This window comes from Leopardus geoffroyi, chromosome B2, assembly GCF_018350155.1.
Source record: "Leopardus geoffroyi isolate Oge1 chromosome B2, O.geoffroyi_Oge1_pat1.0, whole genome shotgun sequence".
In the NCBI taxonomy this organism is placed as follows: Eukaryota; Metazoa; Chordata; class Mammalia; order Carnivora; family Felidae; genus Leopardus; species Leopardus geoffroyi.
Genome location: NC_059332.1, coordinates 141,737,542 through 141,757,709, shown reverse-complemented (window position 1 = coordinate 141,757,709; position 20,168 = coordinate 141,737,542). Strand labels below are relative to the sequence as shown.

At 46.3% G+C, this 20,168-nt stretch overlaps 1 protein-coding gene and 1 long non-coding RNA gene across 15 annotated transcripts in view; one reads left to right on the top strand and one right to left on the bottom strand.

The window, feature by feature from the left end:
• Positions 1 to 1,791: 1,791 nt before the first annotated feature.
• The window catches only part of ARID1B (AT-rich interaction domain 1B), a 454,520-nt gene continuing 436,143 nt past the window's right edge, over positions 1,792 to 20,168 (bottom strand). For all 14 annotated transcript variants that reach the window (XM_045500132.1, XM_045500130.1, XM_045500124.1 and 11 more), the window contains 5 exons: positions 14,535 to 14,682; positions 11,999 to 12,095; positions 9,514 to 10,297; positions 7,135 to 7,265; positions 1,792 to 4,973 (listed from right to left, as the gene is read on the bottom strand). In XM_045500132.1, coding sequence (XP_045356088.1) covers positions 3,237 to 4,973; positions 7,135 to 7,265; positions 9,514 to 10,297; positions 11,999 to 12,095; positions 14,535 to 14,682 — 2,897 coding nt within the window. In that variant the 3' untranslated portion in view covers positions 1,792 to 3,236. The remainder of the gene's footprint in view (positions 4,974 to 7,134; positions 7,266 to 9,513; positions 10,298 to 11,998; positions 12,096 to 14,534; positions 14,683 to 20,168) is intronic.
• On the top strand, positions 4,479 to 19,841 carry LOC123609217. The gene is made up of 3 exons (XR_006717681.1): positions 4,479 to 4,583; positions 6,918 to 6,934; positions 19,831 to 19,841. It is a non-coding gene; the product is annotated as an uncharacterized LOC123609217 (long non-coding RNA).

The following is a 20,168-nucleotide window of genomic DNA, read 5'->3' as shown; positions in this document are numbered from 1 at the left end:
GGATTTCAGGGCAAAGGCCATATTCCTTCCATGAGAAAGGTACTTAGCAGCTGACGCTGGGTCAGCCAACTGCTCACACCCCCCTGAAAAAACCATTCTCTATTCTCACTTTGCAAAAGCAGTGTAGCTAGTTTCTGAATAGGCCACATTCACCAATAAAAACGGATTCTCTGTCATTCTCGACCTCAAACAAAACATCTGAATAGTCATTTCTGAGCACGTGCCACCCAATATCTCTTATGTGACATTAAAAAAATGCACTCGAATACCAACAGATTCAACTTTATAGCACCATTCCAAAATACTAAACTTTCTTTGCACCTTTATTTTTATCTTTTTTTTTTTTTTTTTTTTTGTACACATTTAAAGTACGGGCATCCTGTAAGTTTCTGAAAAGCCTCATAGAAAAAAAAAAAAACAACTAAGTTTTAGGACAAAGCAATAACTCAGTTTGTAGGCGGGATGATCTCAGGCAGGTTGTAAGTTCTTCATGGGCTTCTGCAGTCTTGATTCTGGGGTGAGAATGTAGAAAGGATGCTAACGTCTTCCTGGATTATTCTAGAGGTTACGTTGCATATCGGTATGTAAAAACTTGTTGCTCAATGGTCAGACTCTAGGTACTGATTACAACTCAAACCAGGAAAACAACAGTCTTTTGTAACGATTTTACGCTTTCGGTTGACAAAAGAAATTGGGGTAGTGGATGGCTTCGGAGTCTCTGCACACCTTGTGTTCGTGCTCTGTAAGAGAGCGACTGGACTCCTATCGATTCCCTCTTACACATCTTCAGTAGTTGAAGCTCAGAGCACTACAATCTGTTCTCAGCAAGCAGATGTACTTAAAGTAGAATTATAAATGGGCTTTTAATTCAACATGTATTTGGCTGCCTCGTTAGGTACGAAGGTTGTGTGACTAAGCAATGTGGGGGCTGACAGATGAGGACACTGCTCGCAGAAAAATCTGTTTCTCGTGACACTAGCGTCACGTTTCACGCGCTGGTCGTGGCTGCGTGCTCTTGTCTAACTCTTCCAGGTGCAACCCCGGACAACGGGTCTGGCGAAAGGACTTGGGGTTTCTGTGGCGTGACTGGGAGGGTGGTAAAGAGGTAGAGTCAGAAGGGTGTCTGTCCGCTAACGGCTGGATTCTGCAGCAGTTTCAAAGAGATCGATTGTTACGCGATAACAGTCAAGGACCCGGGAAGAGAAGGGTTAAATTAGAAGTGACCAGTATTAAAAAGCTACTGTGCACCAGGTAGGAAGGAATATGAGAATATTGATATGCCCTGAAATAGAAATAATCACTTTGCACTATGTACACCACATACAATATAACATATTCTTTTTAACATTGCACAATATAAATATCATACACGGTGGAGTAAGCTAAATGCAAAATACCTCTGAGGCACACAGAAGAAACGTGGACTAGACCGAACTCTGATTAAAATCGAGACGGGGTTAGTGAAAGGCAGAATGTTCTGCTGTCAGGCCAGTGAGCTCCTGGGCCGGCAGCCACCTCCCATAGATACTGAAGATTCTCAGACCTCAATGTCGTTCGCGTCGATCGCTTCAAACAGAGACTCATTAGCTAAATAATTGGAGAAAAATCAAACTGTTGCCCCCCCCACTCTAAAGCAGGTCAACCCTGCAGGTCCCTCCCGACCTCAGGGTTTCGTGACAGGGACTCTGTTAGTCCGCGGCTGTATTTCCCCTATTTCTTGTGGATAACTTGGTTACTATGAAACCACTGTAAGGAAACTAGAACAGTATTCAAGAACACCCATCACAGTGCTTAACAAGATTTAATGTACATTTATTCTTAACATGTGGAACATATAAAGATTTTATACTGAATAAATGATATTCATTAAGCCAGAGGAAAAGGAGGAATTTACATCAAGTTTTTTTCTTTTTTTTTTTTTTTAAACTACATTATCTTGAAATACAAATGTGGATTCTCGTCACTGAAAAATCTTTGAAGTTGTGTTTCTTCCTTTTAGTTGTATTTTTTTCTTTTTTTGTCTGTACTGGTAACCATTTTCTAAATCAATCCATATGCAACCATTTCCACACCTTGATTCATGAAGCAAATTGTGATCAGCTGCTCTCCCGAAATAGAGCATGACTTTATACATACAGAAACTTGTACATTACCCTCTTTTTTTTGTTTGTTTTTTTTTGTTTGTTTTTGTTTTTTGTATTTTTTCTTTTTTTTCTTTTTTTGGAGATATGGCCCTAATGAAAAAATATATAAAATAAAAATAAAAAATTATTTAACTCTACCATCGCTTCGTAGTTACCACATCATGAAAAAGAAACTAAAAACTTTGTACTAAAAAAAAAAAAAAAACAGAAAAAAAGAAAAGAGAAAAGAAAAAATGAGGGTGTGTTTAATGTACAACTTCTATATACATCACAGCCCATAGGCAGTAAAAAAAAAAAAAATATTTAAAAAATGATTAAAGGAATTGTGAAGAACTGTCACGTGGAAGGTCCAACGACAGACGGCAGACATGACTGACGGTAGTGGTGAGGAAGCAATTTCCGTTGATCGCTGTCAGGTATGTGTTTTCACTCTTAACTTCAAACGACATTGTTTTTGCTCCTAGCCTAATGGAACCATTTTCCTGTGGAGAAACCAGTATCATTTCATAGTTTGACTACTGACTGACACACCTCCTTGAGCCCCTATTCCTACATCTCTAGAAGTAGTTTCTATTGCACAGAGCTTTGGGTGATGGGATACAGTTTGGTTTTGTTTTTTTTCATTATCTGAAGAATGACATGCCTAGGAAGTTGATCACTTTTTCACCTTTTTTGCCTCAGTGTGGTGAAATTTTCCCATCTTAGCATCTTTCGCCGCAATTTGTTTCATTAAAGTCAATTTGCTTCCCCAAAAATGCAATACAACATGGAAAAGAACATTAAAAAGAAAATCTGTGAAAAACAACAAGTGACCTTTGAATGCACTAGACAGCAACTTTGGTTAAAAAAAAAAAAACAAAAACAAAATAAAAAACCCCAAAGGGATGTACTTATACACACAGACAGCAAATATTAATTTCATAACTGTTCGAATTAATTATTTCTTTAATTCCCAATTGGTAAATAGTGAATGGGGCAGAGGAGCAAAGATTTTCTTTTCCTTCTTCCTACGCTGGATAAACAAGAACAGAAAACAGCCAGTTATACGGGAGCCTCTAGTTTTCACTCACACATGCTGCCTTCTCACTGATGTCATAACTGCCCAATCTGAAACAGTACATCACAGATGACAGACGCAACCAGAGAGTTCAGGACGGCTGATATCGAGATATCCAGCAATCGACCCTCGTGCAGAAGGAACTCCGAGCGGTTCTCGTCCACCCTGGCCATGGCCAGCAGAGCCTTGGCCGCCCTGCACATCATGTCCACGCTAGGTGGTTCTAGAGGCGGCGGCTGCATGTGCATGAGGTTATGCTGGCTCTGCTGATACTGGGCCATGGTGACCCCGTCCTCTAGGAAGCTTATCAAGTTTCCGATGCTTCCCTTCTGCACAGCTATCGCCCTTGCTGCCAGCGCGTCCCCTTGGGCAAGGTTCGATAAGAGCGCCATGGACATTTCTCGACAGACTGGGTTTTTGCGATCCCCAACGTACCTAACCAACGTAGCGTAGAATTTCTCCTGGCGACTAAATGGAGGCGTGGCCAAGATCAGGTCCACGTTGTTGTCCTGGATACTGAGTTTGCAGAGGGTCTCCAGCACAAGTCTCTGAGGCGACAGGACAGAGTTGGGTCCCACGGTTGGAAAGGGGTCTTGTGCCTCTGCCGACGGGCACACCATCCAGTGCAGCAAGCCGTCCAGAATCGGCAGGCAGATGCTTTCTGTGTACGCAGACAAGTCTAGTTGCCCGGAAATGTTGGCCAACGTGACCAGCGTGTTGTCCCTTAGGACCTCCAGGCAGTCCCACCACCACTCGTCTTTGCTGCAGGCCACCCCTTTGTCCTCGTCTTCCTCTTTCTCGTAGGTCTGCGGCGCTCGCTTCCTCTCTGGATGCTCGTGGTGAAGGAGAATCAGCTTCCCCAGGATCAGCACCAAGCCTGGATGTTTGGACATTTCGGCGTCATTGCCAGGCACAAAAGACAAGCTACGGACAATATTCGACACACAGATGCAGCGCTTGGCCAGGGAATCCTGCCAATGCGCGATGGTGCAGAGAGGAGTCTCGTCTCGGCTCCTGGGCTCGTCCTCCAGCAGCTTGATGTTCCGGTGACTTTTGGCTTGATGTATCCCAAAGGGAAACTTCCCGCTCTCGGTCTGGGCACCAGGGTTTGCATCTTCGGGCAGCGCCCCCGGCCGAGCACAGAGGACATCATCGATGGTTGCGATGATGCTCTTCTCTTGCTGCTCGTCAGAATCGCCTTTTCCTTCCTGCTCTTTCTTCCTCCCGGTGGAGCTCAGAGGGGGAGGTGGACGCCTGCGAGGAGGAATTTCCATCTTGCTCTCAAAGTGAGTCTGGATGTGCTCGGTGGTGTCCCCCCCACCAAGCTGCCAGTGCAGAAGTCCGCTGTTGAACTCCTGAACACGACCCAGCTTGTCAGATCGGTCGACCACAAACAGGTTGTTCTTTTTGACTATCTTTATCGGGAGCTTGTCGAACTTGCTAGCTTGCCTGGGCTTCTCCTTCGGATCCGCAGTGGCGTTGGGAGAGGCCAGAGTCGAGCTGCTCTTCTCCTCGGTCTCCGTCTTCCCGTCGTCCTCCTCCTCGTCGTCCTCCTCGTCGTCCTCCTCGTCATCCTCCTCGTCCACACACTCGGTGCCCTCCTCCTCTTTCCCAGACTCGTCGGCCAAGGACTGGCCGTCAGCTCTCTTCCCCGCATTGTGATCAAGTGCTTTTTGGCTGGGGTCTCCCACCTCATATTCCGTAAGAATTCCAAAAATGTCAATTAGGCATTTTCTAAAGTACTCTACTAAAAGTTCCAGAAATCCGGACAGCTAGAGAGGAGGACAAGAACAAGAACGGGGACAATGTCATATAACCTCACACGGGGACTGAGAAGGGTAACAATCCTAATAACTATCAATACATTTTTAAGGTGATTTTCACACGTTTCCTTTCCTTTTTGGCTGGGCCAAGAAAGAGAAACCGTAGACGGGTGGGAACCGTCTCCTGAATTTTACATTGTTGACGAAACCACATGTTTTTTATTTGCTGCTTACTTTCCTACTCTATCAGTATGGAAACTTCCATGTTATTTTCTTACCTTCAATAGTATCAGTGACGGGCTGCTCTGTGCTCTTTGTCTTTTCTTCTGATTTAGGTACAACACACTCCATATTAGAAGAGTGGGGACGTGGATTTTATAGACTCATTCACCCAAAGTGAGTCTGTTCTCTTCTGCTATTTATCTGAGACTTGCTTGCCTGGATTTTTATGGTTATTATTCTTAGGATTTTATGGTTATTTTTGTCTCAGGTGCCATAGGTTACTCTAATTTACATTCTCCATATATCTTTGGGAGAAGATAATTTCAGCAATGTAGTAGCTCATAAACACAGAAAATTAAAAACAAATCAATTTAGTCCCTGATAAATGAATTAGAATGTTTCATCGAATGCAATTTTACATTTCAGTTATCACAACTCTAACTGAAAGACAAAAGCAACTATGAGAACCAGTTTTGTTTCCTTTAAGCGAATGTGTGCATCAAGAAAATCAACACGCTCCATGATTAGCAACTGCCCAAGCTCCCCGCCCCCAGCACCCACGCCACCGCGTTTAGGGATGATACGGGATTAATAAGGAAGGCAGGAGTCTTTAATGATAGGTGTTTTGGAAATCAACCATACTTTCATATCCTGCTATCAGTTTCCTGAGAGTGGGGTTGAAACAATTATTAAGAAGAAAGGGGAAACTGAGGTACTAACCACAAAGTACTCACTTTTAGGGGATGAAGGCACACAATTTTGCAAGTGAAGGTTTGGGCGTTTATCTCCCCCCCGCCCCCACCATACTTAAAGTGAACTTTTTTCCCAGGGCAGGGGAAGGGGCAAGTTACCAAAGCAATTCTGGTTACTAAAATGTGTGATCAACAGTCGTTCACCCAACAGAAGGCTGAAAGGCAATTACTCTAAGGGAGGCGTATACATTTTTAAATATTTTCTGTTACAGTGGACTTCAAGCGATGTTTATAACCTTATTAATACACTTCCTATCAAGTGAAAAATTGCCTTTCAGGGCTATCATGAAGGACTGAAATGTGAGAAGAAAAGACCAAGTGGAAGATTCTGGTCTAACTTCGACAGAAGCAAGGTAATTAGATGTTTTGGTTTTCTCCCCCCAAAGCAGAGAATTGGGCGTACTCAGTAAGGAGAATTACCTTTTCTTGTTTTTGTTTCTACATATTTCTTTACAAGTCTGTAGCTTAGTTGGGCCATTTCCCCTAGCCCTCTGCTCCCCTTCTCTCTTCTAGCAATTAATGCTGGAAGCCACACCTTAAGTCTAGCACTGAACAAAGGACAGCGTTAAGCTTACTAAGATTAGTAGGCTTTTCAATGACTCCTTCAGAATAAGGTGGGCAGAGGCAGAAAGGAAGGAAGGAGACCAAGAAACAAGTTTGGCCATAAGTTCACAACTATTTCAGCTGAATGATGGGTATACGGGGGTTCACCAAGCTGTTCTCTCTGCCTCTCTCTCTCTCGGACATTTTCTATAACACTTCTTTTTAATTAAGAGGAAGGGATTATGTCTCACCGGAAAGTAGAGTATGTCCCGTTATAAGCTCTTGCGTATTCAGCCTGACGTCAGCGCCGGCTTCGTGTCTGGATTACCTCCCACCCGCCTGCTGATACTCATTCTGAACAACAATTACTTTCACTGTTATCTATGCCGCACACACACATACACACACACGTGTGCACAGGGGACTGTTTTCTCAGGAGAAGCACACGTATGCGTGTGTTTATTATACTGGAGCCTGGAAGGAATTACGATTCCCGGATTAAGCGCCCAGACAGCTCTACATGTGTAACAGCCACGAGGACGGCCCTGCGTCCCGGAGTGCCCACCACTCTGGGCATGCGTTCAAGCATGAGCTCCTGACTCCTGAACTTTCTTGTTCTACCCCGGCCCCTGGCTGGACGGGCGCTGGCGTACCTGGGAGAGACTGAAGGTGGCGACAGTGCTGTCATCGTACAGGAGAATGTTAATGGTGTCCAGAGCCCATGTACTTTCAGCCAAAAGACCGGACTTGAGGGACATCATCACACGCCAGGCCTCAGGAGTAACTAAAACCAGGGGAAAGGACAAGGATGAGGTGAATATTAACTCTGTGCATGAAAGAACAGAAAATAACGAAAGAATAAGAAGAAAGAAGCGGGGTGTCGAGTGAGGTACTGATTTCAAACAAATGTGCCGAGGCGCAGTTAAACGCGATCGTTTCCAGAATTCACACGGAGGGGACGGCTTACTAAGAAACTGCTGTCGTTTAAGATCCTTTGGCTTGTTGGTTACACATGAGCCCAAAGTGCTTCTAGAGGTGGGAGTGCTAATAAGCACAAGGGCCCTTTCTCATCTCCGATTTATTTCCTTTAGTCCCTAACGGACTCTGTAATGACGCAGCAGAGTATTAGTAATGGAGTCACAGCAAAAAAACTGGTTGTCTTCTTTGGCCCGCTCCATTCCCAAATGTCTCAGGGAGGCCCCTCTGGCAGATCTCTGGAAGGCTGGTGAGTATGCGGCAGCACATTCTCAGATATAGAGTCTTGATATTCCCTTGCTGTCCTCTTCTATCCGAGCTCCTGCCCTCAGAACATGCTGCTGACAATTATTAGCACTTTGATGGTTCAGATTTTTCAACAGCTTGGTCTGAGCCAGGGGATGGGAAACAGAGCGACTGCGCTTTTCTTTCCCCCCTTCCTGTTACCGAAGAAGAGAGAGGGGTTAGAGAAGACATTTGCAGGATCTGCCGTAAGATGGGCCTGGGAGAAGAGGCCCGTGATAGGTCTGAAATTTCTGTCTCGGGAAGCGGGTGGAAGCACATGGTGCGAGCAGGCCTGTGCGGTCAGAAGTCACCAAGGCCACAGCCAATGCCAGACATCAGCAGTGATCTCCTGTGCTGGGGGGGGGGGCCGTGGGGTTCCACCTCTAGGTTGATCTCATCTACGTTTCCTATTTTCTATGAGGCACACAAAACTTTTCTAACAGAAAAGGCAAACTTCCTTTTTAAAATAAGGAACATAGGGGTGCCTGGGTGGCTCAGCCAGTTAAGCGTCCCACTTCGGTTCAGGGCATGATCTCGCAGTTTGTGGATTTGAGCCCCGCATAGGGCTCTGTGCTGATGGCTCGGAGCCTGGAGCCCACTTCGGATTCTGTGTCTCCCTCGCTCTCTGCACCCCCCCCCCATTCACGCTCTGTCTCTCTCTCTTTCTCTCTCTTTCTCAAAAATAAATAAACATTAGAAAATTTTTTTCTTTAAATAAGGAACATAACTTTCCCCAGGCTGAAGACAAACACTGATCTAACATATGCAAAGACATATATAAAAATTTAAATACATTTATTTATGTGCACATGCATAAACACACAGACACATGTGCATATTTTTACGTATATCTTTCCATATAGAAAATGGTGCTCGGTCTCTGTATCTCCTCCTTGTCTGTAGCACCCCTCTCTATAAAACTTACTTCTTTCTTTCTCCCTCTCTCTGTACAGGTCCTTAATTCTGATGGTTGAAAACATCTCTAATATCTTTGATTTTCTAGTCCCTGTAGTCAATGATTTCAAGTCAAGTGATTTTGAGATTTTTGAAAACTTTTTTGTATGATCAAGATCTATAATTTCCTTTGCTGTATTAAAAGGACTTCAAAAATAATGCAGAAAAACTGTGCGTACTCCTAGATGTTCCAGATCTCTAATTAGCATTCAGAACATCCCAACAGAATGAATAAACACGATTTGCACCCGACTGAAATAGCTTCTGGGCCCATATCTACCAGCACCGGGTCACCATCAATTCTATACATCAAAGCATATCAAATTCCGTATATACTATATATTTATCTACGTATCACATGCAGGCTTCTACTTCTTCCCAGGGAAGCTCACGGTCTGTATGTTGTTACCAAAATTACAGAGTGGCTCGTATTTTCTCAGGCCACCTCAGCATTTCATTAGCCTCTCGGCTGTTAGGCTCACACTGCAGACATTAAGTGCCTGGTTAAGGTCAAAGCTTTAAGCTCAGAACGCGGTAGTCGCTGAGGATCCCCTGGTCTCTCGCTTGGGGCTCTACTCTCGCGCACAGATAACGCTCCTGTGGAAAAAATTCCACGTCAATTCACGCTCCTCTCGGGCACCGTTTCTGAACTCGGATCAACAGCTTCCAAGTATTGCCCCTGCGTAGAACCACCGCTTGACAGCTTGTCGTCCTAAGAACTTCATCCCTTTGAGATTAACAGGTGCTAGATCGAAGCTAACGTGAAAATTCTAGAACACAACTGGGCTTCATTTCCGGACCGAGCCCGGAACGCTTACCGATATCTTTTGAGGTAATCTTTCGCCTTTGTTTCAAGACTGGCTGCGATGCCTCGACTGAGCCGGGAGGGAAGGTGATCTCCCTTCGGATCGGGGGTGGCTGCGGGGGCGGGCCCGTGACCTGGGCCGTGGGGACGGTGGGCAGGACCTTCTGCATCTTCAGAGAGGGCAGAAAGGGAGACTTGCTGGGAGACATGCGGCTCTCCAGGGAGCGCTGGAAGGACGCGGGGCTGGGGGCTCTGGAGATGTGGTTTGGCAGTGATGGGGGCGTCTGGTAGGATGACTGAGGCGGGCGCGTGATGGGCTGCATGGAGGCGGGAGAGGACATATAAGGCTGACGTTGGCTGACGTGGGAAGGCCACTGGCTCTCGTGATTGATCCTTTGCTCAGGTACCAGCATATCATCCGTGCGGTTCATGCCTGGATACGGAGGGGCCTGGGCCGGGCCCCCGGGGCCCTGCCGGTTCTGGTAGGGGTAAGGCATATCATTGCGCGTCGCCCACATGCTCTGCTGAGGCCCTTCGCTGGAGGACGACTGCATGGGGCCGCCCATCATGGGAGGCGGGATCCCGTGCGGCTGCATCTGCCCGGGGCCCTGCACCCTCTCTCTGTTGTAGGGGTACGGATACTGCCCCTGGATGGGCCTCCTGTCCGGTCCGGAGTAGGAACTTCCGTACTGGTTGTACATCTCTTGCTGCTGGCTGCCGAACTGCATGTTGTACATGTCTCCCTCGTGGCGTTTGGCCGGAGGCCCATACATGCCGTCCATATGGCGTTTGTAATTCTGAAATTCATATAAAGACAAATCACACTGATGTGCTTTTACAGGTATAATCACACACTTAAATTATGCAAAACAGTTATTACCTGGTGGAATGTTCATTTCAAAATGGGTATGGGAAGCTCCTGTGACAACTAAGGACTAACAATTTAGGCACTCTATTTCCGGATTAGGATACCACATCATGGACTCCGAAGAGGGTTTCCAAAGTTTGTTTTCGTGTGCTTGGAATTTTCTGTGGGGAAAAGAAAGCTTCCTCTCTCTTTTTCCTGGTAGGTATCTCTCCTCCCTTTTGGGATTTCTCAGGGCTGCAATATAGGAGGACGTGGCTTTGGAGACTCCCACACAGGCGACGCCAGACAGGGGCTCGGGACTACACGAAGGTGCCTCGGCAGGAAGAGGAAAACTCTCACCAGAATGGACTGAGCTTCCTGAAGGCCAGCCTGAAAGCCCTGGACAGATTTCTCAGGCCTAGCTTTGCGTTAGCAATGTCTCCCCACGGCATCTGGCTCCTCAGACCGGGCCTGCACGGACACCCTACGGTCTACGGCCCCCACCCCGACTTCCAGCTGTGCAGGTCAGAGTCTCCCCCGCAAGCCCCGCTGGTCCCAGCCTCTGACAGCAGGCCCGGTGCAGCCCACGTTACTAGGTTCCCCTCCTGGGGACATCCGGGTGTCAGCACCCCATCAGGTGGGAACCTCCTGACGTAGAGAGATGTGGATGTGTTCGTGTTCTTTCACCTCACCCAGAAGCTGTTTAGGACCAGCTGGTGTAATAATAAAAGTCACGTACATACACGCTCCAGTAGAATTCAATGCTTAAGACCCCTTCCATGTTACCAGAGGTCTTAGACCTGAAAAGTTGTTTCGAGACAGCAAAGTCCTGTGTCTGAACGGCCACAGCATGGTGGGCAATTCTCTGCATCAGTAGCGACATCTGCAAGGTTATCTTACACAATTGAAGATCCACGGCCGCGTAGGCCAGCCTAACGCCCCCCCGACCCCCCCACCCATGACAGCAAAACACGCGGTCCTTAAGATCTTGTTCTTAAAAAGCCAATTAACTTTTAACTTTTGACACTGGTATATAATATTTGAAGTTGTTTTTTTTCTTCTACACACCTTCTTTAAAACATCGACAAATTTCAGTTCAGGCACCTGACAGGACAACACACACACCAGACACCCGTTTAAAAAACCTTTACTCCTGGGGCGCCTGGGTGGCGCAGTCGGTTAAGCGTCCGACTTCAGCCAGGTCACGATCTCGCGGTCCGTGAGTTCGAGCCCCGCGTCGGGCTCTGGGCTGATGGCTCAGAGCCTGAAGCCTGTTTCCGATTCTGTGTCTCCCTCTCTCTCTGACCCTCCCCCGTTCATGCTCTGTCTCTCTCTGTCCCAAAAATAAATAAACGTTGAAAAAAAAAAAAATTTTAAAAAACCTTTACTCCGGCCGGGCGTTATTTACAAGGATGAACGTCCTTTGCTTCCTACAACATGTTATATTTGTTTCGGGATCCCATATATCAAGAGCTTTTTAAAATGTGCTGACTTTAAAATCCTAACAATATTTTCTAGCACGAGCAAATATATCCTGATTGTTCACTAAATACCACTGTATTTTGTTATACTTCCTAAAACTTCTCAGAAGTAACGCAAATTTGAGTTTTAAACAGAAAGCACAGAGATGCATTCCTGCCCGCCAACTCACCGGCTGCTGTGGATACAGGCCGGGCTGGTGTCCTCCATATGGCGGCTGTCCTGAGGGAGGGCCTTGGCCTGGGTACTGCTGCCCGTAAGGTTCGTGCCTAGAATGAGCCATTCAAAGAGAACTTCATTTTCAAAAGACCTCAGGCCGAGAGAGAAATGAACAGTTCACTGCTGGGAATTCTGCACCCCCGAGTGGTCTGGTCTGTCCCTCACTGCACAACACCTTCCAACAGAGGCACGCCAAGCAGAAACAGCACTTGAACTTTTAGCCAAAGGGATGGGCACACCCGTTTTGGGAACGCTGCCAATCTCCTGGCTAGTAGGTGTGTGAGGAGTCCCGGCAGGACAGGCTGGCACCCTCTGCCTTTGAGAGGAGCCTCCGCCCACCCACTGACGCGGCCCCGGGGAGTGTCACAACATGGTGATGTGAGGTGTTCATGAAAGCAGGAGATAACAAAAGCAATGGAAGCATCAAAGCGGGATTTCTGGGGGTGCCAGAACACAGACGTATAACCACGGAAACTGTCTCTACTTATCTTCTCATTATGAATAGGAAGTGTTCAATCTCTTAAAAAGCGTACTTCCCGATTCATCCAAAATGATACTGAGTTAGCTAATAATTGTAAAAATAGACCTACTCAAAATTTTGAAGTCCCATGACCCTACAAGGCCACAGAAAAGAGTAACAGGACTTACAAGAGTGACGGGGTTGATTTAAACGTACTCCTACGTTTAAATCTTTTTTACATTTCTAAATCTTAAAATGGGAATGACTAATACACTTATTTTTCAACTGCCATTACACTGAGCAGCTATAAATACCATAAAAGTAGCACGCTTAAAAGAGCAATAGATTTGAAGTTTAAAGAGAGAAACTGGTTTACTTAGTGTATCCACTGAATCCTGTAAGAAAGACAATACTTGGATTGAATATATGCCTAAACTGGTCAAGGAATGAAAATAAGAAAGAAAATAAATGAATTTTTAGAAGATCACGGGTAAAACAGACATAGGAGACGTGTTTGCTAAGGGCATTAACAGCTAGAAGGAAGCTTACAGTTGAGGAAAGAAATAGAATTGACATAGATAAAATTTAAGCTGAACAAAGTAACACTTTTTAGAAAATCTATCAAAGGTAAATAAGCCCTAATGTGGTACAGCCAGATGACCTAAACCAGTTCTAGAAAGCATTCTAGAAGAAACAGAACAGCGCATCTGCCTGGGTTCATTTACAAATATATGTTCCAAGAGAGTTGTTCTCCTAATCTCATTGGAAGGTAGGAAGGAGAGAAGGAAGGAAGGAAGGAAAAGGAAAAAAGACTTTCTCTTGGATCCTCAAAAACAGATCTAAGTCAAATCCCTGCTCCAGCACACTAAGCATGATGGTTAACTGGTTAATGGACACACCACAAATAAACAGTCACCACACTTATGGCCAGGGTAAGAATCCGAAGTCTAGGTTCTTAAGTCGCTACTAGAAAGTACCAAATCACTTTAAGCTTGTGATGGCTATGTAATCGCAAGAACCAGGTGCACAGAAAGTGCCAGAAAGAAATATTATTTGGTAAAAACAGTGATTTTCAAACTTCCTTCCTTCCTGTTTGTGTTACGGGGTGGGGTGGGGTGGGGGGGGGGAGGGAACCTTCCCAAGACTTCACCACTGCCTGCGGCCCAGCAGGTGGGCAGTCTGTGAGGAACACCACCACACCAGCCATCCCTACCCCGAGCCATGCCCCTGTGGCCACAGTTACAAACAGAGTCCTCTAGTGAGCCTCAATTTCCTTCCAAAATCACAAATATTACATTCAAGACTTTGTTTCTGAGCACCTGTGCGACGGTGAGGTAAAGAACCTCCCATCCAGGGGAAGGGGCTTTCGTAGTAAGTACTTAGGTCAGGGGCACAGGTAAGGGGCCTGCTTCACAAAAAGAAGTCTCCCATAAGCCACTATTTTAGGAAGCAGTTTCTGGCGACCTCTCAGAGTCACTTCAATGACTTTCCCTCCATCTAACTAAAACCAATCTGGATGAGCGCTGAAGCCCAACATTTCAGTGTCCAGAGGCCACCCCGAAAAAAAAAAGACTGCCGTGGCTTTCCTCAGAGATGTTTCTTAAGGAGCAGAGTATTCTCTCTCCGTTTCACACGTTCGCAGGGAAGAATGGAAACATCTGAGCAGACAAGGCCTGGAAGACTTTTTCGAGAGCTTCCTGGGTGGCTTTCCCGAGGGAAGAAATGCAGGCGGGAAGGCGGTCGGGCGATGGTACACGCCCGACTTTGTGGCCGTTCACAGGAGGAGCCACGCGGGGCAGCTGGAGGTGGGGGTCTCGGTGCGGGGACGGGGGCTGAGCATCCGGGTGCTGAGAGGACCACCTGGTTCTCAGGCGTCCCCCTCCCCCGTCCTGAAGGCAGCCACCCCACACGATGCTTAGCGGGAAAGCAGGTACTGTGTGCTGTCGTCGGCTCCCCGGGCTCGGAAACGCACGTGTGAGGTGAGTGCAGTTTCTAGCACTCTCTCCGTGTCGTCTTAGAAAACACTCACCTTCGGTCGTAGCCGGCTCCGTAGGGAAACTGCTGCCGCCCCATGCCCAGACCGGATAGCGCTCCGGAGGGACTCTGGTTATACACGTCCTGCACACTGCTAGTGGGCATCTGTCCTTGAGTCATAAAGGGCTCACTGCTCCCAGGCACTGCAACATTTTAAATCACGGATATAAAATTAAGCATTTTCCACCCCCAAGGGGCCCAGACAGCCCTTCTAGTCATTTCTGTTAACCTCAATATGGCAGATGTAGATGTCTCAGTCTTAACATGGCCGGCAACAATACAAACCAATGAGTGTAAGGTCTGGACTCAGGAAGGACCCCAAGATCCCCATCCCTGACCCCATGCATGGGCCTGAAATGAGCCCCCACCTGGAGTACCGGCAGAACCCATGAATATGATGGGAACATGGCTCCCATGATTACATTACATTCGGTGGCCAAAGGGATTTCACAGATGTAACTAAAGTGACTCATCAGCTGACTGGCAGTCAACTAAAAGGGAGATTATCCAGGCGTGCCCTTTCAATCTGTGTCTGGAAGTCAGAGACACCCGCCTGCCGCCCTTGAGGAGGCACCCACCATGCAGTGGAGAAGGCCACATATTCACAAAGGTGGCAGCTTCTAGGACTGTGAAGGCAGACGACAGCCAACAAGACAATGAGACCTCAGTCCTTCGACTTCGAGGAACCAAATCTGCCAACAACCTCAACGAGCTCGGAAGAGGGCCCTGAGTCCTGGCTGACATGCTGATGTCTGCCGTGTAAGGCCCTGAGCTGAGAGCCCGCGGGAACATGGGACGGTAAACTGACGTTGTTTTAGGCTGCTGAGTTTGTGGTAATTTGTTATGAAGTAAGGTAGAGAGTGAACATCAGCCCTTTCTTGGGTAGGTTATCAAACTTCTGAGTTCAACTCCTTGTCGATGAAGTAAAGTTGGTAATACCGCCTCATGCAGTGGTTGTGAGAAAGAAATGCATATACAGTTGACCCTTCTTGCGCGGGTCAGAGGTGCTCACCCCCGCGAAGTTGAAAATCCATGTACAACTTTGGACTCCCCCTTAAAATTAACTACTAACAGGCCACCGTTGACTAGAAGCCTTGCCGATAACGTACATAGTCAATTAACACATATTTTGTACGTTATACGTACTATATACTGTATTCTTACAACAAAGCTAAAGAAAAGAAAAGAAAATGTTAAGAAAATCTTATGAGAAAACACATTTATGGGGCGCCTAGCTGGCTCAGTCAGTTAAATATCTGACTCTTGATTTCAGCTCAGGTCATGATCTCTTGGTTTGTGAGATCGACCCCCGTGTTGGGATCCGTGCTAACAACTCGGAGCCTGCTTGGGATTCTCTCTCCCTCTCCCTGGCTTGAAAGCATGCTCTCTTTCTCTCTCTCTCAAAATACATAAACTTAAAAAAAAAAAAAAAAAGAAAAGAAAAACATTTCTAGTACCATACATCTATTTATGGAAAAAATCTGTGTAAACCTGTGTTGTTCAAGGGTCAGCTGTATGGGTAAAGTTAGTTCCCTTCCCTTACGGGGGAAAAAAGAAAAAACCTTAGCACGAATACCTATCAGCAGACTCACTCCAAAACCAGGAAAAGGAAAACCACTAGGGGATTAAGAATAACTCAAGAATGGATGAAATACTAGTATTTCTATCAGGACGTAGAGTGGCAATTAGGTCAAATATGCAAATTAGCATCAGCTCAGAGCCTGAAGGAAATTGGGTCAAGCCCAAAAACTAGCCTGTAGGCAAATTAAACATTTTAATGCAAATCTTAATTGGTATACAGTGCTACTACCTTTCTTCATCCTAGGAAGGTTACTTTTATGTGACACGAAGCGAAAGCTGATTAAACGTCTGTGAGCTGATGGAATTTGCTAGAACAGAGGTACAGATAATGGGGCCTCACACGGGCGGGGGGCTCTGTGCTTCTCACACTGTATCTTCCACCTTAAGTCCACGTGGGGCAGAATGAGTTTTGATGTTACTTTCCGTTTTATAAATGGAAGAACAGAGACAGGCAAACACTAAGGGGGATAATTAAAGTTAAATAGCTTAATTCCTCGATACAAGAAAAATTCTTTAAAAACAGGTAAGGAAAAAGACAACCAGATTTTAAAAAAAATGGGTAAATGCATAAATGGACATTCAGAAAAAAAGAAAACAAATGGCCCATCAATATATGAAAAGGTGTCTGATTTCACTAGCGATTAAAGAAATACCAGTCAAAACGACTATGAGGCCCTCCCGTCCCCTCCACTCCTCCCCCCCCCATCTGACTGGCAACTATTAAAAGGACTGATAATGATCATTCTTGGTAAGGGAGTGAGGGCCACACACTGTTCCACGTTCATGTGAAGAGTATTAAACTGACAAGCAACTTTTAACTTAACTTTTAACTTGGAGTGTCTGTGACCCATCCACCACACCACGAGGCACCCCAGAAGCTCGGTGGGACGGCCCAGGGGGGAGGCCCCCTAGCCGACAGGTTCAGACGAGTTCCCAACAGACCCTCCAGATGACACCGGCCATTCAAGTGATTGCGGCTCCAGCAGAGTCCCTAATCAGGCTTCCAGGTGACAGAGGCTGCCTCAGGGTCCCGGCTGACAACTCGAAATGAAGAACCACCCCGCCCACCAGAGGACTGTGAGACATGCCCAAGTGCTGTTGTTTAAAGCCGCTTTTTGTGGCAGTTTGTTACGGAGTAAAAGATACTCCGTAAACTAAAAAAAAAAAAAAAAAGTTCACATCCCTTGATTCGGTTATTCTTTTTTTTTTTTTTTTAATTTTTAATGTTTATTATTGAGAGAGAGAGAGAGAGAGAGAGAGAGAGAGAGAGAATGAGCGGGGGAGGGGCAGAGAGGGGGGAGACACAGAATCCGAAGCAGGCTCCAGGCTCCGAGCTGACAGCACAGAGCCCGACGCGGGGCTTGAACTCACGGACCACGAGATCATGACCTGAGTCGAAGTCAGTCGCTCAACTGACTGAGCCACCCAGGTGCCCCTCAGTTATTCTTTCAAGAATCTATTTCACAGACACACTCTTACACATGTGAAAGAACAGCTATACGTCAATAATCACAGCTTCATGTTTAAGAAGAGCAAAGCATGATGATGAAACAACACGTTCACTACTGGAGCATTAAGAAAAAGGATGATGTATAAAGATATTAACGGGTATTCAAAATATACTGTTTAGATATACAATATGTAAATATTTACTTACTGTTCACTTATAAGCAATTAATCAATCCTTCAATCAGTAATGAATTATAGAAGTGGGGGGCGGGCGGGTGGGGCCAAGGATGCTTAGGGCCACTGAGGCTGGGACAGGTTCTGGTCTCTGCCCTATACCACTCTGTAGGCCAGCGGCAGCAACAAAGAGCGGGCTTTCCCCTAATGTTGGTCATTACATAAGAAATCGGAGCACCACCAGTTTACCGACAGAATAATGTGAACTGAGGAATGTGAAACTTATTGTAACAGGGACAGGGCGAGAAAAAAATTTGTTTCCTGTGGGTTTTCTGTTTATCTGCTTTAATTTGGTGCTAACTACACCAGCATGGTAAGGTAGCAGGTGAGCTGAAATGTCCCGGGGAAATGTGAGAAGGGGGTCCCCTCTCAGCCACTGTATCACTTACACAGTTGATGAAAACACATGATACAGCTTGCTAGTGCCTAACAAGGTAATCCACAATCATCCCCTCCACCCAATTTATTTTCACAATAAGAAAAACTGTAGGCACACAGAAACAAAAGAAATACAACTCTCAGTGTCTAATATAGCATACAGGTGGGGCTATTGGAAACGGTTCACATAGCTTTTGAAGCCAGATTCCAAACACTACTAATTATTTTCCCCATGTTACTGTCATTATTTTCAGAGCCTAAAAATGTGATACAACCACCATCAGCAAGAACAAAATGTTCTTTCTAATATCTCATACCACTAAGAAAAATAACCACCTCCAACATTTACAAGGCTTTTGAGTTTCTGAGCTTACAGATTTATTGCATGTTCTGTAGAATATTCACTTGGAACAGACAGCTCTGAAACTTTTTGAAACGAAAAATTAGATTATTTTACTCTGTGGAACATACCTGAAATGTTATTAAGAAATACACATGAAACATAATCTCATTTGGTAGTTAAACGATACATGCCTAATACTTAAAATGTTGAAATGGGGCGCCTGAGGGGCTCAGTCGGTTGAGCATCGAACTTCGGCTCAGGTCATAATCTCATGGTCTGTGGGTTCGAGGCCCACATCAGGCTCTGTGATGACGGCTCAGAGCCTGGAGCCTGCTTCGGATTCTGTGCCTCCCTCTCTCTGCCCCTCCCCTGCTCACGCTCTGTCTCTCAAAAATGAATAGATGTTAAAAAAAGTAAAAAATAAATACTTAAAATTTTGACATGATTCATTTTTGCCTTTCACTGATCCATAATAGTTGTGAAAACCAAGCCTTTGGGCTTTACGTTTCTCTCGACTAAGGATAACATATCGAGAAATTCATATACCCCGAACATCTAAATAGAGGTACTACTGTTTAAGGGATCCGGGAAGCAATTCCGTGAAAACAGTATTTGCTCTTTTTCTGTATTTCTTCCAAGGATATTCACTATCATGCCTCAATTTCACAGCACGCCTGCACCTGGCAGGGTTCCAAAGAGCTCGGAGTGTGTGGGCCTCGGGAGGCGCTCAAAGGGCAGAGGCTTAGATGCTACGTTCTCAGAGCCAAGTGAGCGCTGGGGATTGATGAGCATAAAGGGAAAAACCACGCTGGGTGTTTGCTAACGTCCGTCAGAACTCTCCCAATTCTTGGTGACCCCATCCATCCCATGATGCTCCATCCCACTCCTCTGCTGAGTTCCCTGAAATGATTCCTAATTCCAACGCTCTGCCCAGCTCCAGACAGACATTCCACCACCTAGCGCCTTAGCACATCCCCAAGTCAACACGGGACTCCTCTCTCGTTCCTCCCGCAGCTGTCCACAGTGCAGGCGCTAACAGTGAGCGCTACCAGCGGGCCCCTTCCCAGGCGGGCGTCTCCAAAGTAGTAAGGTCGTCACCCGCTCAGTAAGGTCTCACCTTGACCCCCACGATCAATCCAGCAAGCCCGGCCTGTTCTTTCTAAGTCCAGAACGTGTGATGAGTGCCTCTGCTTTTCTCTTGGCTGCTGGAATCTGACTCCGCCCTGTCATCTCTCCCCTGGACCATCACAGTGGTCCTGCCAACACACTCTCCATAGATGCCCAGTTACTTGTTTTTTAACAAAAGACCCAGTCACGTCACTTCCTACAGAACATCTTGCGGCGAGGGTACAAACCCAGACTCATCCCCAAGCCCGGGGAGGCTGAAAGTTCTGGCCCAGTGGCCCTGATGGCTTCGGAGCACTCAGCCTCCCCCCTGCCCATTATCCCCAGATGCCTTCCACCTCCTCAAACACGCCAAGCCCACTCCTGCCTCGGGCCTTCCCCCTCCCCTGCACTTCTCTACTCCTCATTCCTCAGGTCTCAGCAGATAACCGACATCTCCTCAAAGCCCTCCCCTCCCGACCATCCCTTCTCATATGTCCTTCCCTTCCATGACCCTTAACCCGCATCGCCGCACTTGGT